At 43.6% G+C, this 17,500-nt stretch overlaps 1 protein-coding gene across 1 annotated transcript in view; it reads left to right on the top strand.

Moving 5' to 3' along the window:
* The window catches only part of LOC133553655 (soluble guanylate cyclase 88E-like), a 62,806-nt gene that overhangs the window by 23,141 nt on the left and 22,165 nt on the right, over positions 1–17,500 (top strand). Inside the window, exons 6-12 of the mRNA XM_061902116.1 lie at positions 3,010–3,133; positions 3,225–3,344; positions 6,103–6,187; positions 10,878–10,964; positions 11,056–11,173; positions 15,010–15,139; positions 15,217–15,363. Of these exons, the coding sequence (XP_061758100.1) occupies positions 3,010–3,133; positions 3,225–3,344; positions 6,103–6,187; positions 10,878–10,964; positions 11,056–11,173; positions 15,010–15,139; positions 15,217–15,363 (811 nt within the window). The remainder of the gene's footprint in view (positions 1–3,009; positions 3,134–3,224; positions 3,345–6,102; positions 6,188–10,877; positions 10,965–11,055; positions 11,174–15,009; positions 15,140–15,216; positions 15,364–17,500) is intronic.

Below are 17,500 nucleotides of genomic sequence, written 5' to 3'. Positions count from 1 at the left end.
ACCTGTTCCCAATTAGCCTGCACACCTGTGGGATGTTCCACATAAGTGTTTGATGAGCATTCCTCAACTTTATCAGTATTTATTGCCACCTTTCCCAACTTCTTTGTCACGTGTTGCTGGCATCAGATTCTAAAGTTAATGATTATTTGCAAAAAAAAATAAAATAAAGTTTATCAGTTTGAACATGAAATATGTTGTCTTTGTAGCATATTCAACTGAATATGACTTGAAAAGGATTTGCAAATCATTGTATTCTGTTTATATTTACATCTAACACCATTTAACAACTCATATGGAAACAGGGTTTGTATATAAGTTTGGGGGTCCTGGTCCTGGGATACATTCAAGACCCCTGCAGTGCACAGCACATGAAATCTTTGTTCATACATTATTTCCTAATGTGTCTTGTCCACAGCCCCCCTGGCTCACCCTGTAGGTTTTAATGATTTTTTTTTAAATGAATGTAAGGCAGCAACATAATGAAAGGCGAAATATTGATTTGTCGTTAGAGTTCGAAAATGCCTCAAGGATTTGTGACCCAAGAAACTTCACTTTTGTGTATGGACTTTAATTTGTGTCTTTATTAACCAGGCTTTTTTTTCAACAGCTGTTTGAATCTTGTGAACTTCATTTTTCTACATCAAATTATGTTGAAAATTTAATTGAATAAAAATTGGTGAGCAAAAAACATCCAGTTTGTGAAAGTCCAGTGTTTTAAATGTCAGCTCAGACACAACATGGGAGGCCTCAGTCTTAGTTTAGTGGAAGTGAGTCTTGGGTTTTGAGGCAACAAATATTTATGTACAGGATTTTTATGAAGTTAATATCAATACAGTGAATTTTAAAACTACATTTTAACAAACACGGTGGCAGAGGGGTTAGTGCATCTGCCTCACAATACGAAGTTCCTGCAGTCCTGGGTTCAAATCCAGGCTCGGGATCTTTCTGTGTGGAGTTAGCATGTTCTCCCCGTGAATGCGTGGGTTCCCTCCGGGTACTCCGGCTTCCTCCCACCTCCAAAGACATGCACCTGGGGATAGGTTGATTGGCAACACTAAATGGTCCCTAGTGTGTGAATGTTGTCTATCTGTGTTGTGTCTGTGATGAGGTGGTGACTTGTCCAGGGTGTACCCCGCCTTCCGTCCGATTGTAGCTGAGATAGGCGCCAGCGCCCCCCGCGACCCCGAAAGGGAATAAGCGGTAGAAAATGGATGGATGGATGGATTTTAACAAACAGATTTTTTTTCATAGAGTGAAATTGATCAGCATAATTTTGCTGTAACTAGAAAAAAATGCCCAAAAAATTGTTACATGAATCAAATAATCAAAATGTTTGTATATAACTGTTAATCACAAGAGTCTAAAGCAGGGGTCGCCAAAGTTCGGCCTGAGGGCGGATACAGCCCACCAGAGTCTGAATTTTATTTTATTTTTATTTTTTTAATACTGTCCTTTAAAATCCATTTCCTACCGCTTGTTACTCTCGGTGTCTCGGTGCCGATCAGACAAATCATATTGTCAAAAAATACATTTTCCCCTCGATACTGTGACATCATTGCTATATATATATATATATATATATATGTATATATATATATATATATATATGTATATGTATATGTTTATGTATCAGCACACACAGCAGCTGGTATTCCTCTATGCAGCCCATTCCTCTATGCAGATCTTCTCGAGAGCAGTGATGTTGTGGGGCTATCGCCGAGCAACACAGACTTGCAACTCCCTCCACAGATTTTCTATGGGGTTGAGGTCTGGAGACTGGCTAGGCCACTCCAGGACTTTCAAATACTTCTTACGGAGCCACTCCTTCGTTGCCCGGGCGGTGTGTTTGGGATCATTGTCATGCTGGAAGACCCAGCCATGTTTCATCTTCAAAGCTCTCACTGATGGAAGGAGGTTTTGGCTCCAAATCTCAGGATACATGGCCCCATTCATTCTTTCCTAAACACGGATCAATCGTCCTGTCCCCTTAGCAGAAAAACAGCCCCAAAGCATGATGTTTCCACCCCCATGCTTCACAGTAGGTATGGTGTTCTTGGGATGCAACTCAGTATTCTTCTTCCTCCAAACACCACCAGTTGAGTTTTTACCCAAAATATTCTATTTTGGTTTCATCTGACCACATGACATTCTCCCAATCCTTTGATGTATCATCCATGTGCTCTCTGGCAAACTTCAGACGGGCCTGGACATGCACTGGCTTAAGCAGGGGGACACGTCTGGCACTGCAGGATTTGATTCCCTTTCGGTTTAGTGTGTTACTGATGGTAACCTTTGTTACTTTGGTCCCAGCTCTCTGCAGGTCATTCGGATTGAAAATCTTAATGGGCCGCATGTGGTCCACGGGCCGTATTTCGCCCAAGTCTGACTTAGGGGAACTTCTTCCAGGCACTACTGTGCCTGATAAAGTAATCCACCCTGGGTCACAAATCGGGTAAACCAGCGCCTTATCCAGACTGGTACCTCTCCAGAAATGATCCGTGGCCACTTGCTACCCTCTTAATTTGGTAACAGACACAAATTAGCCTCCATAATTATATACACCCACAAGTGCTTACATGAAAATGCCTCCCTCTACCTGAAAGAACTATTCACCCCCAAATCCTCCACACGACACCTCCGCTCCAAACAGGCTAACCTTCTCCAACCTCCAAGGACAAAGCTACGAACTATGGGACCCCGGGCTTTCTGCTCCGCAGCTCCCAGTCTGTGGAACGCTCTCCCTGACCACCTGAGGGTACCACAGACTGTGGATGCTTTTAAAAAAGGCTTAAAAACCATTATTTTTTAAAAAGCCTTTTTATAGCTATATACGTACTAGTTCTAGCTATTAGGCTGTTATAGTTTTTATTTGTATTATCCTTTTATCATTACTATTATTATTATTATTTTATATACACTAGCACTTTGAGGTTGTTTGCTCAATGTAAAGTGCTTTTTACAAACAAAATCTATTATTATTCTTACTACTGTTTTTTTGTGTCCCTTCAGGTTGATCTTTGACAACTCTGCTTACCGCTACATCATGAAGGAGGATGAAGAAGAGCAGGAGATTCTGCCAATTACCTCCGATTTCTTCTTTGAAGTATTCCCTTTTAACACCGTCTTCCGACAGGTAACATATATATTTTTTTTTAAATAAAACTGCATTTGTGGACTTTTAAACCCTTCTACGAAGAAACCGCTTGATAATTTGGAGTGTCCAGGACATGGTGGTGCATAATGTCGGCTCAGGCTTGTCTACGGTTTTCCCGGATTTGGATGGAAAGAAGATCACTGACGCCTTCTTGCTGGCTCGCCCGCTGGTGGAGTTCACATGGAACATGGTGAGGTTACATTGGACATCATGGCTGTGTTCACACTGCACGTCTATTCCCATTTTTTTGCCCATATGCGACATTTACGGGGATTTTTCATGGCCGTGTGAATAGTGCAATTCCGAATTTTTCACATCCGACTCAATCCTCTTTTGTACGTGGATCTAAATCTGGTTTATATGAGCTCAGGTCGCGTTCATCCGAACAGAACATCATCAAAAAGCGATACTACTATGGATTATACCAGGCCTGGGCAATTATTTTGACTCGAGGGTGCCAAATTTAGAGAACAAAATGGTATCTGTGGGCCGGGATATTTAGTTTTAGGAACACTAATACAAAGCCTGTTCGAATGCTAAAAACATTAGGACAGAACACCTTCAACAGAATGGAATTTTACATTTTTTTACTGAATGCGGCACCCAGAATGAGGGATTTACAATATTAACACCATCCATCCATCCATCCATCATCTTCCGCTTATCCGAGGTCGGGTCGCGGGGGCAGCAGCCTAAGCAGAGAAACCCAGACTTCCCTCTCCCCAGCCTCTTTGTCCAGCTCTTCCCGGGGGATCCCAAGGCGTTCCCAGGCCAGCCGGGAGACATAGTCTTCCCAACGTGTCCTGGGTCTTCCCCGTGGCCTCCTATCGGTTGGACGTGCCCTAAACACCTCCCTAGGGAGGCGTTCGGGTGGCATCCTGACCAGATGCCCGAACCACCTCATCTGGCTCCTCTCCATGTGAACTTTGAGTTCCTCCCGGATGGCAGAGCTTCTCACCCTATCTCTAAGGGAGAGACCCAAACTCATTTGGGCCGCTTGTACCCGTGATCTTGTCCTTTCGGTCATGACCCAAAGCTCATGACCATAGTGAGGATGGGGACGTAGATCGACTGGTAAATTGAGAGCTTTGCCCTCCGGCTCAGCTCCTTCTTCACCACAACAGATCGATACAGCGTCCGCATCACTGAAGACGCTGTCAGGCTTGCCACTGACAGTTAGTTTGTGATTTAGTTTTTCCTCTGTGTGTTTAGTATTTCCTGTCCTAAGTTCCGGTCAGCACTCTTATTTTGGTTCAGCTTCCTGTTTGTCTCCCTGAGTGCTTTGTTTCCCCTGAGCTGCGGCTGATTGGCACCTGGCCACACCTGGTGTCAATCAGTCCGCTCCTATTTGTAACTGTTTTTGTCCTCCGGTCAGTTGCTGGATTATTGATTTGTCGATGTCACTTCTTGTCGCTCTTGTCATCTACTATCTCTCCTGTCGTTTCGTACTTTGTCGTGTCTTTGCAGCGTAGCGGTAAGTTATATTCGTTTGATGTTTGTAGCTTACTGTTTTTTGTTCCCTGCTTCCAGTTTGTTTTCTTATCACAAGTACGCCTTCTGTTTTCCTGCTAGATACCTGTAAGCTTCCTCGCTAGGCCTTTTTGTTTGTTATCCGCCCACATGCGCGCTTTTTGTTTGTACCCTTTGTTTGTTTTGTCTTGGGGTTTTAAATTAAATCATGTTTTCTCACTCCATGCCTGCTTCCATCTCTGCATCTTGGGGTTTGTCAACAACAAACGCTGACAGACGCCGCACCGATCCGCCTGTCGATCTCACCATCCACTCTTCCCCCACTCGTGAACAAGACTCCGAGGTAGTTGAACTCCTTTACTTGGGGCAGGGTCTCCTCCCCAACCCGGAGATGGCACTCCACCCTTTTCCGGGCGAGAACCATGGACTCGGACTTGGAGGTGCTGATTCTCATTCCGGTCGCTTCACACTCGGCTGCGAACCCATCCAGTGAGAGCTGAAGATCTTGGCCAGATGAAGCCATCAGGACCACATCATCTGCAAAAAGCAGAGACCTAATCCTGCAGCCACCAAACCAGATACCCTCTAAATCCTGACTGCGCCTAGAAATTCTGTCCATAAAAGTTATGAACAGAATGGGTGACAAAGGACAGCCTTGGCGGAGTCCAACCCTCACTGGAAATGTGTTCGACTTACTGCCGGCAATGTGGACCAAGCTCTGACACTGATCATACAGGGAGTGGACTATGTTCTGACACTGATCATACAGGGAGTGGACTATGTTCTGACACTGATCATACAGGGAGTGGACTATGTTCTGACACTGATCATACAGGGAGCGGACCGCCACAATAAGACAGTCCGATACCCCATACTCTCTGAGCACTCCCCACAGGACTTCCCGAGAGACACGGTCCAATGCCTTCTCCAAGTCCACAAAGCACATGTAGACTGGTTGGGCAAACTCCCATGCACCCTCAAGAACCCTGCCCAGAGTATAGAGCTGGTCCACAGTTCCACGACCAGGACGAAAACCACACTGTTCCTCCTGAATCCGAGGTCCGACTACCCGGCGTAGCCTCCTCTCCAGTACACCTGAACAGACCTTACCCGGAAGGCTGAGGAGCAAATCGAAGCAAATCATCCCGTAAAATTGCCACGGCCAAAATACCTGTCCTCTTACTTCTAGATCGTCTCACGCAATAATTCCATTCAGAAAATGTTGAGTTTGCACAAAATCCTTGAAATGGCCACAAATGTGCCAGTACTGAGACAGACTAGGGTGCAGCCAGTCACATTGCATTCACGTTAAAAAAACTCATTTTTTCTTCTTTGTAATTTGAACGGCCACTAAAAACATCAGATTTGACCCCAAAAAAAAAAAATCCGAACTGGACATCCGAACCCTGCAGTGTGAACGTAGTTTATGACTGTAGTTTGTGGACAGGATACTAAATGTGTGTGTGGTGTGTTTGTAGATCATCTCCCACCCCAACAACCTGTTTGAGATCATGTCCAAGGAGCCCGTGAAGAGAGAGAGGAATCTCCACAACCGAGTCCAGAGTAAGTGTTTGGTGAGCACCTGCTCACTAACCAGCATGCAACCTACTCAGTGGCCTAGTGGTTAGATCAGGGGTGTCAAACTCAAATACAGAGTGGGACAACATTTTAAACTGAACAAAGCCGCGGGCCAAGGTTGAACAAATTAAACTTTTAATAAGGACCCAAACTAGTTTTGCATTAAATATTGAACAAGCAAGGCTTATATAACTTTAGTGACATGCAAAATCCAGTTCCAAATAATAATAATAGTAATTGAAAGAATATCAATGGCATATCAAATAAAATTTAAATAAAAATGTTATGCCTTTTTTTTCTATTTGCAATCAATTTTTTTCCACAGGCTAATAATACATTTTAAAATAAAATAACAATAATGAATGAACCAAACATTCAAGCCTAGAAGTAGCAAGAGAAAATGCATGAATAAAACGTTAATTATTGGTCAGTTTGCTGGAAGTTTCCCGGGAGAGTTAGTGCTGCAAGGGGTTCTGGGTATTTGTTCTGTTGTGTTACGGTGTGGATGTTCACCTGAAATGTGTTTGTCATTCTTGTTTGGTGTGGGTTCACAGTGTGGCGCATATTTGTAACAGTGCTAGAGTTGTTTATACGGCCACCCTCAGTGTGACCTGTATGGCTGTTGACCAAGTATGCCTTGCATTCACTTGTGTGTGTGTGTGTGTGTGTGTGTGTGTGTGTGTGTGGGTGTGTGTGTGTGTAAAAGCCACAAATATTATGTGACACGCTGTTAGTATGGAGGAAAAGCGGACGTGAGGACAGGTTGTAGAGAACGCTAAAGGCAGTGCCTTAAATGCACGCCCCCAATATAGTTGTCCAGGTGGAAATCGGTAGAAATTCGTGAGAATGGTTGCCCCGGGAGATTTTCAGGAGGGGCACTGAACTTCGGGAGTCTACCGGGAAAATTAGGAGGGTTGGCAAGTATGAGTATTAGCGGTGAATGCGGTGTTAGAGCGGCACCGACGCTGTATAACACCGGCGGGCCAGCTCTAATGCTAAATTGATATTGCCTCAAGGGCCAAATTAAATTACACGGCGGGCCAGAGTTTGACACCCATGGGTTAGAGTGTTCGCCCTGAGATGGGTAGGTTGTGAGTTCAAACCCCGGCCGAGTCATACCAATGACTATAAAAATGGGACCCTGCTTGGCACTCTTTGAATTGGGGGTTAAATCAGTATCGAATTACATTTTGATACCAGTACCAAAATATTGGTATTGAGACAACTTTAATTACAACAGAGTACTGCTGCAGCCCATACGGACAAGAACTGAGAAACATATATTTTTTAGCTGCCCTCTCGGTTAAGACACACTGCATTACCCGACAAAAACGATCACATACTTTTTCACGCATGATTGTTTGAACGTTTGAACGTTTGATCGGTGGCAAATGGATCAGCACATCTCACATTTCCACATGATTTAGTGCAGGTGCATGTTTCCCATTCCTGATTGGGGGGGCTGGGTCTACACCTTTACCAGCCTAAAAACAGTTTTAAAAAAAATGATTTCGCTCAAAAGAACAGGGTTCTAATTGGGGGTTAAACCACCAAAAATGAGTCCCGGGCGCGGCCACCGCTGCTGCTCACTGCTCCCCTCACCTCCCAGGGGTGATCAAGGGTGATGGCTCAAATGCAGAGAATAATTTGGCCACACCAAGAGTGTGTGTGTGACAATCATTGGTACTTTAACTTAATGTAGGGTTGTCCCAACACCAAAGTTTTGATACCAGTACCAAAATATATTTCGATACTTTTTAATACTTTTCCAAATAAAATGGACCACAAAAAAATAGCTTTATTGGCTTTATTTTAACAAAAAATCTTACGGTACATCAAACATATGTTTATTATTGCAATTTTGTCCTTAAATAAAATAGTGAACATACGAGACAACTTGTCTTTTAGTAGTAAATAAACAAACAAAGGTTCTTCATTAGTCTGCTGACATATGCAGTAACATTTTGTGTCATTTATCATTCTATTATTTTGTCAACATTATAAAGCAGTGGTCCCCAACCACCGGGCCGTGACCCAATTGGTACCGGGCCGCAGAAGAATTTTTTATTCCTTTTTATTAAAAAAAATAAAAAATAAAAAATTGTATTTTATTTTCATTAAATCAAATAAAAAACACAATATACACTTACAATTTGTGCACCAACCACAAAAACCTCTCTTTTTCATGACAAAAACGTCCCTCTTTCATGACAAAGAAAAAATAAAATAATAATAATAATAAAAAGGACCCTCCCACGAATTATCGATGTAATCATAGTGATATCGACTAAATACGCTCCTATACATGGTATCATTACAGTGGATGTTAGGTGTAGCTCCACCCACGGCGTTTGTTTACATTTTGACGCCAGTGAGCTACGGTGTGTAGTGAAGCATGTTTAGATATTCCTGGTCCTGCACGGATGATACTTGTAAGAAACTTACTTTATTTGTCGTAATGAAGGCGAGGATTAGTGATTTAGAACTAAAACACTGCAGACTGCAGGTGGACTTTAGCCGCTAACTAGCTAGTCCTGTCTTTAAGCACCTCTTCCTGAGGGTCTTTCACTGTCATAACTTCACTTTTATTGTTAGTTTTTAAGCCAAAAATGTGCCCATTCTCAATATTCTGTCTGCGTGTAAGTACTCTGTGATTGTGTGCTGCCGAACATGCTCCACTGCTCGTAAAACCACCAATGTCATGGCGTGACGATGACGCTCCAGTTATGTATTGCCGAGGGAGTTGACGACAAAGACACCAGGGGGTAGTGTGTTTAACGATTATTTATTGTATATACAGTTAAAGGCCCACTGAAAGCCACTACTAGCCACCACGCAGTCTGATAGTTTATATATCAATGATGAAATATTAACATTGCAACACATGCCAATACGGCCGCTTTACTTTACTAAATTACAATTTTAAATTTCACGCGGAGTTTCTTGTTAAAAACGTCGCGGAATGATGACGCGTGTTTGTGACATCTCGGGTTGGAGGGGACATATTAGCCAGCACCACACACACAACTAAAAGTCGTCTATTTTCATCGCATAATTACACAGTAATTTGGACATCTGTGTTTCTGAATCTTTTGCAATTCGTTCAATTAACAATGGAGACGTCAAAGAAGAATGCTGTTGGTGGAAAGCGGTGGATTGCAGCTGCCTTTAGCACCGAAACACAGCCGGTGTTTCTTTGTTTGTTGTGAAGCTTAAACACAGAGCAGTCAAGCGAACATGTTTTCTACGTCAACCAGCAAGTTTTTGAATGGGAACATTTTGATATTAAGTCGGCTCTTACTGGAGACTTCAGCGGATTATGGGACTTCCCCCTGCAGCTCAAAAAGGCAGCTGTGATCTTGGCTCCTCCATCGGCTTCTCTGAGAGACACTGGCGTTCACCGCAGCCCTCCGACTTTCAGGTATGTCTTTACAATCTCACTAAAACACTACTAAAACAATAAGCAGATAAGGGATCCTCCAGAATTATCCTAGTAAATGTGTCTAATTACGTCTGAAACGGTCCCACTGCCGCCGCCTGGAACAGTCGCTTTTTTTTTTTCTGTTCTTTTTGTGCTTCACTCTAACTTTCCTTATCCACGAATCTTTCATCTTCGCTCAAATTAATGGGGAAATTGTCGCTTTCTTGGTTCGAATAGCTCTCGCTGCAGGTGGCCATGATTGTAAACAATGTTCAGATGTGAGGAGCTCCACAACCCGTGACGTCACGCGCACATCGTCTGCTACTTCCGGTACAGGCAAGGCTTTTTTATTAGCGACCAAAAGTTGCGAACTTTATGGTCGATGTTCTCTACTGAATCCTTTCAGCAAAAATATGGCAATATGGCGAAATGATGAAGTATGACACATAGAATGGAGCTGCTATCCCCGTTTAAAAAGGAACATCTCATTTCAGTAGGCCTTTATTATATATTCACTGTATATATAATAATAATACACTACAATACTAACTAAACTAAGGAAATGGAGTGTGTGACAAAGTCCAGGAGTGAGTGGTGTTAGACTATGTGTGTAGTTAGCTGTTGTGTATTACCGTGTCGTTAGATGAGGAAGCAGACAAATCCAAGGGCGGCTGGTCAAAAGGGGTCCGTGATCTGCATGAGGTCCGTGGGGTAAAAAGAGGCGTCGGAGTCCATGTCCAGCGCGAGGGTTGAGGATCGAGGAAGGCAGTCCAAAACCACGGGGGAAACAACTGGTAAGACACGAGAAGGAACCACGGGAGAGCAAACAAGGACGTCAGACACGGAGGGACAACGCGGAGAGAAAGAGAGCATAAGTCTTCGGCTTACGGTACACTGAGGGTAAACTAAGTTCTTGCATGGATCCTTGGGTCCACTGGTCCTTTATACAGCTCCCTCTCATCAGGACCAGGTGCGCTGATTGCTGATCGCCCACAGCCTTGCCGGCATGTAAGTGTGATGCGGCCGTGAGCGCGTCCCGAAGTGCGGCAAGCAGGAACTGGTACTTTTTAGAAGCGGTATAGTACCGAGTACGATTCATTAGTATCGCGCTACTATACCGTACAACCCTACTAGGGTGTGGTCACTTTCATAAACGGCCTTATAGCAGAGGCCACAGTAGAAATACCTGCAACAGTTTCTAGAAGTCGGCGGGTAAGAATCTCCAAGTCTGTGACCGTTTTTTTTCCCCCGCAGATTCCGACTATGAAAATGCCAATCGTTCCGCCGACGTGGACGTGGAGCTCATGGCTTTCCAGTCCATCATCGGAGACGACTACAAAGGTCCCGACCCAGCGCTCGCACCAAGAGCTCCAAAGCAAAAGGCAAAACGCTCCTGGGTTTTTGCGGGCGTTTCACCGTGCTTCTGTTTTAGACGGCAACAGCGCCAACGCCATGGAGAGTTGGGGCGACGGCAGCCGCTGCCTCAGACTGAAAGGACAAATGAGATACATGCCCGAGTGGGAGTCCATCATCTTTCTTGGAACGCCTGTGTAAGAGACACACACACACACACACACACACACACACACACACACACACACACACACACACACACACACACTGAGGACAAAAACTCATGAATATTTGTGGAGCCAAGCATCGTCAGTAAGAGCTGCAGATAAAAGGCCGGGCAGCGGATCAGAGCCGGGGGCCCGTTGGAGCCGCTCTTGCCATGCATGAAATGAACTGCCAATTAGCTTGTAATCAGACAGAGCAGCTCTTGTCAGCCTAATGGGAACACACTTGCAAATGAGAGTGTTTTCCACTCACAACACAACCCAAATATCCTCCTCCTCGCTCTCAAACCTTTGAATTTTTGTGGTGAAATGCACTCATGCCTTTGATTGATTGATTGAGACTTTTATTAGTAGATTGCACAGTACAGTACATATTTTGTACAGTTGACCATTAAATGTAACACCTGAGTAGGTTTTTCAACTTGTTTAAGTCGGGGTCCACGTTAATCAATTCGTGGTACAAATATACAGTGGGGCCAAAAAGTATTTAGTCAGCCAACGATTGCGCAAGTTCTCCCACTTCAAATGATGACAGAGGTCTGTCATTTTCATCATAGGTACACTTCAACTGTGAGAGACAGAATGTGAAGGAAAAATCCAGGAATTCACATTGTAGGAATGTTAAAGAATTTATTTGTAAATTTTGGTGTAAAATAAGTATTTGGTCAAGCATTCAAAGCTCTCACTGATGGAAGGAGGTTTTGGCTCCAAATCTCAGGATACATGGCCCCATTCATTCTTTCCTTAACACGGATCAATCGTCCTGTCCCCTTAGCAGAAAAACAGCCCCAAAGCATGATGTTTCCACCCCCATGCTTCACAGTAGCTATGGTGTTCTTGGGATGCAACTCAGTATTCTTCTTCCTCCAAACACGACCAGTTGAGTTGATACCAAAATGGATACATGGATGATACAGCAGAGGATTGGGAGAATGTCATGTGGTCAGATGAAACCAAAATAGAACTTTTTGGTATAAACTCAACTGGTGGTGTTTGGAGGAAGAAGAATACTGAGTTGCATCCCAAGAACACCATACCTACTGTATATTTATTTAAAAAAAATAGGTATTTCTGTCTGTCATTCCGCCGTACTATTTTTTCCTTTTATGGAAGGTTTTTTTGTAGAGAATAAATGATTTAAAGAAACACGTAATTGAACGGTTTAAAAGAGGAGAAAACAGGAAAAAAATGAAAATACAATTTTGAAACATAGTTTATCTTCAATTTCGACTCTTTAAAATTCAAAATTCAACCAAAAATAATGAAGAGAAAAACTAGCTAATTCGAATCTTTTTGAAAAAAGTAAAAAATATAATTTATGGAAAATCATTAAATAAATAAATGGGTTGTACTTGTATAGCACTTTTCTACCTTCAAGGTACTCAAAGTGCTTTGACACTACTTCCACATTCACACACACATTCACACACTGACGGAGGGAGCTGCCATGCAAGGCGCCAACCAGCACCCATCAGGAGCAAGGGTGAAGTGTCTTGCTCAGGACACAACGGACGTGACGAGGTTGGTACTAGGTGGGATTTGAACCAGTGACCCTCGGTTGCACACGGCCACTCTCCCACTGCGCCACGCCGTCCCGTTAGTAATTTTTCCTGAGTAAGATTAATTTTAGAATTTTGATGACATGTTTTAAATAGCTTAAAATCCAATCTGCACTTTGTTAGAATATATAAAAAATTGGACCAAGCTATATTTCTAACAAAGACAAATCATTATTTCTTCTCGATTTTCCAGAACAAAAATTTTAAAAGAAATTCAAAAAACTTTGACATAAGATTTAAATTTGATTCTACAGATTTTCTAGATTTGCCAGAATAATTTTTTGGAATTTTAATCATAATAAGTTTGAAGAAATATTTCACAAATATTCTTCGTCGAAAAAACAGAAGCTAAAATGAAGAATTAAATTAAAATTGATCTATTATTACTTACAATTAAAAAAATAAATTTACTTGAACATTGATTTAAATTGTCAGGAAAGAAGAGGAAGGAATTTAAATGGTAAAAAGGTATATGTGTTTAAAAATCCTAAAATCATTTTTAAGGTTGTATTTTTCTCTAAAATTGTCTTTCTGAAAGTTATAAGAAGCAAAGTAAAAAAAATGTATGAATTCATTTAAACAAGTGAAGACCAACTCTTTAAAATATTTTCTTGGTTTTTCAAATTCTATTTGAGTTTTGTCTCTCTTAGAATTAAAAATGTTGAGCAAAGCGCAAAGCTTGCTAGTAAAAAAAATAAATAAAAAAATAGAGGCAGTTCACTGGTAAGTGCTGCTATTTGAGCTATTTTTAGAACAGGCCAGCGGGCGACTCATCTGGTCCTTACGGGCGACCTGGTGCCCGTGGGCACCATGTTGGTGACCCCTGTTTTACATGTTAATGTGAATCCTAGTTTGTTTGAAGCATGGCTTCAGTCTCTCCAAGACCTCTGGTCAGTCTGAATCGCCTGCAGGCAGCTGCTGTCAAGACTAGGACTACGGTGTGGATGGTTTTCCCGTGGTGCAAAGCGACTGGATCGGACACCACGTGAAGGTAACGACATCATTTAATATTAACTTGAAAATACTACAAAAACAAAGAGTATAAACAAAAGGCGCTCACATCAAAGGTACAAAACTTGGCTCTGAAAACAAAAACTAGCACAAAGGCAGAACTATGGACAAAAAACCCCCCCGAAAACACTTACTGTGACATGAAACAAGCATGAAAAAGTGCAGCATGGATCACCAGCATGAGTAACAGGAATGTGTAGAGGGTGATGTCGCCAGGCTGATTGCCTGGCAAATATAGGCTTAAATAGTGCTGTGGTGATTAACAGGTGCATGAGTCCAAATGAATCAGGTGCGTGACTTGAGGATAGGTGAAAACTAATGGGTTGTCATGGAAACAAAGCAGGGAGTGAAAAAACAGGAACTGACAGAGTGCAAAAACCAAACAGGACATAGCCAGACTAAACATGATCACCAAGACATGACAGCTGCAAGGCGATCTGTCAAGACTCGGCCGGGGTTTGAACCCACGATTTACCGATGCAGGGCGGACACTCTAACCACTGTTACAACTATTACAATTTGTCCATCCATCCATCCATCCAGGTGGTATAGCTCGGTTGGTAGAGCGGCCGTGCCAGCAACTTGAGGGTTGCAGGTTCGAATCCCGCTTCTGCCATCCTAGTCACTGCCATTGTGTCCTTGGGCAAGACACTTGACCCACCTGCTCCCAGTGCCACCCACACTGCTTTAAATGGAAAAATTTGATATTGGGTTTCACTATGTAAAATAATTCACTTCACTTCACATCCATCCATCTTCTTCCGTTTATCTGAGGTCGGGTGACGGGGGCAGCAGCCTAAGCAGGGAATCCCAGCATTCCCTCTCCCCAGGCACTTCGTCTAGCTCTTCCCGGGAGATCCCGAGGTGTTCCCAGGCCAGCCGGGAGACATAGTCTTCCCAACGTGTCCTGGGTCTTCCCCGTGGCCTCCTACCGGTACAATTTGTAATACCACTAATGGATTGCTGTCCATTCTTACTTCAATACCATGAATTGATTAACGTGGACCCCGACTTAAACAAGTTGAAAGACCATTTAGTGGTCAGTTGTACAGAATATGTACTGAACCGTGCAATCTACTCATAAAAGTTTCAATCAAGCAAAAAAAACATTTAAAAATCAGTTTTTGAACATTTGTATTGCCTTTCTCTGCTGATTGTCCTCGGGTAATCCTCCTGTTTAGCCCGCCTAGTAGTGAGGGGGTGTGTTGGCAATCCACCACCGATCACTTGTGTGTGCAGGATGGAGAGCCTGAGTGCCATGTTCAAGACCGGCCTGTACATCAACGATCTGAGCATGCACGACTCCAGCAGAGATCTGGTGCTGGCAGGCACCCAGCAGTCAGAGGAGCTGAAAAGAGCACTCATCCAGGTTCCTGCTTTGGACTCAACCAGCTGCATTTCCTTCCAATCTCCGAGTTCTAACCTGTTTTCCATATGTCGATCCAGGAGCAGAAGAAGTCCAGCAAATTGGAGGAGAGCATGAAGATGCTGGACTATGAGATGAAGAAGACCGACGACCTTCTGTACCGAATGATTCCCAAGCCGGTGGCTAAGAGGCTGCGGAAAGGAGAGCCGGCCGTAAACACTTGTGAGGTCAGAGGAACTAAGAGCTCCCAGGCTCCTTCATTAGTCCGCATACTTTGTTCCACATCCACATTCTCAACCCAGTTGGGTCGCACTCTCTCATTATGACGTCTTATTTAGCATACTTGTAGTGGTCCGAATGTGTTTGCCACACGTGGGTCGACTCCGACTCCGACTTCCTTTTTTTGTCATTTAAATTTGAACTTTACAGTACAAATAAGAACAAAATTCCATTGCATTCGCTCTTGGTAGTGCAGGATTTAAAAAAAAGGCAATAAGGTGCAGATATAAATAAATAGATTAGTGTACAGATAAATACATTGCACTTTTTCACATGCGTCCATGTCTATGGATGTATGTTATATTGTCTTTTTTATTCCAGTTGAGGGGATCATTTAATTATGATGCGTTCAAGAGTCTTATGCCCTGAGGGAAGAAGTTGTTACAGAACCTGGAGGTTCTGCTACGGAGGTTGAGGAATCTCTTTCTAGAGGCCAGCGGTGAAAACAGTCCTTGGTGAGGGTGGGACTTAGAATCAGAATCAGAATCAGAATCATTTTTATTTGTCCGTTCCAACATGCACGAGACACATCAGAACTGAAATTACATTTTCGTCACAGTCCCGCTAAGAGCAGACATACGTTCCTGGGGGGGGGGGGCAAGACGAGACGTTCCTGGGGGGGGGCAAGACGAGACGTTCCTGGGGGGGGGGGGCAAGACGAGACCGCCGACGGATCAGCCGGTTACAGCACTCCCTAAAAAGATAAGAAAAGGGTGACATTAGGAAAGGTGGGAGAGTAAAAAAAATATCAGTCCAAGGCTAGACCCTCAGCAGAGGTCTAGTCTGAGTCCAAGGAAAAAAAACTCCCATAGCATGGCACACATTAAACATATATATATCACAGCAACTTGCAACAGAGGGAGGGGTGGGTTTATGCAGGCCCGCTGTTCGCTCTGTAGCGCCGCTCAGCCATTTCACAACCCCAGAGGAGATAAGCCTTGGTGAGGGTGTTGATTCAAGGGTTGGGGTCATTTGTGTGTGTGTATGCCCAATTAACTCGGGAGAGGTGAAGTGTTTTTGTATGGCTGAGGCTGATAAAGTTCAGCTACAGATGTTGTCGACAAAAAGGAAGGTCAAAAGCGTCTATCTTTGAGGAGTCTTCGGGAGATTTTCTTCAGAACAGCCTGTTCCATGCCAAGGCCATTCAGAGAGTCCAAATCGTAGACAGAAAGTTGTTTTCCTTCGAGAAGACAAAATATTGACTTGTCTTCTCTGTTTGTCCATGCTGAACCTCTTTCAGTTCCAATTATTATTCCTTCTCTGCAAACTTTTCCAAGATGAGATCCATTTTGCGATTCAACTCAGAAATGGCACAAGTCTGTGTTCCCACAGCCCGACCCAAACCTTCCTTTGCGTTGAACAGCCGTTGGGTCCCTTGAGTGGCTGCCATCACCTTCTGATTTTGTTGATCCACCAGAGCAATGCCCAGCCCAATCAGCAAGTGCCCCGCGATCACAGTTCCAAATAGGTAGATGTCTTCCATGTCCTGGACAGAAAGGGCTGAGAGGAACATGATCCTCCATGAGTTCCAGGAGTCCCGCACGTACCCCACAACTATGGTTCCATCAGGGCAGCCAGGCTCCCCCGAACCTCTTCTTCTTGTCGAAAAGACTGTGTCAATAGCGTCAAGAGTCCAGCTGATCATAATCATATTGAAATTTGGATTAGAGGACAGCGCAAAGAAAGAGGCTTTAAAAAAGTTCAGACAAGGACAAAGACAAAGAGAGCAAGCAGGGAAGGAGGGAATGGAGAATGCGACCGCCCTCACCAGAGGTTAGGATGAATAAGTCTTTGCAGATTTTCTGAGCCTTGGTCAGGCAGCGGCTTTTTGCGATCTCCTGGATAGGAGGAAGAGGAGTCCTGATAATCTTTTCCGCTGTCCTCACCAGTCCGAGGCATTGCAGGCTCCAGTCCAGACGGAGATGCTGTTGGTCAGCTGGCTCTGTAGAATGTGGTGAGAATGGGGGGAGGGAGCTGTGCTCTTTTCAGCCGATGCAAAAAGTGCATGCGCTGCTGAGCTCTTTTCACAAGAGCTCCGGTGTGTAGAAACCAGGTTGTATTGTCAGTGATCTGCACCCCCAGGAA

This window comes from Nerophis ophidion, linkage group LG05 (assembly GCF_033978795.1).
Source record: "Nerophis ophidion isolate RoL-2023_Sa linkage group LG05, RoL_Noph_v1.0, whole genome shotgun sequence".
In the NCBI taxonomy this organism is placed as follows: Eukaryota; Metazoa; Chordata; class Actinopteri; order Syngnathiformes; family Syngnathidae; genus Nerophis; species Nerophis ophidion.
Note: the sequence above shows the minus strand (reverse complement) of the source record. Positions and strands in the feature narration are given on the sequence as shown.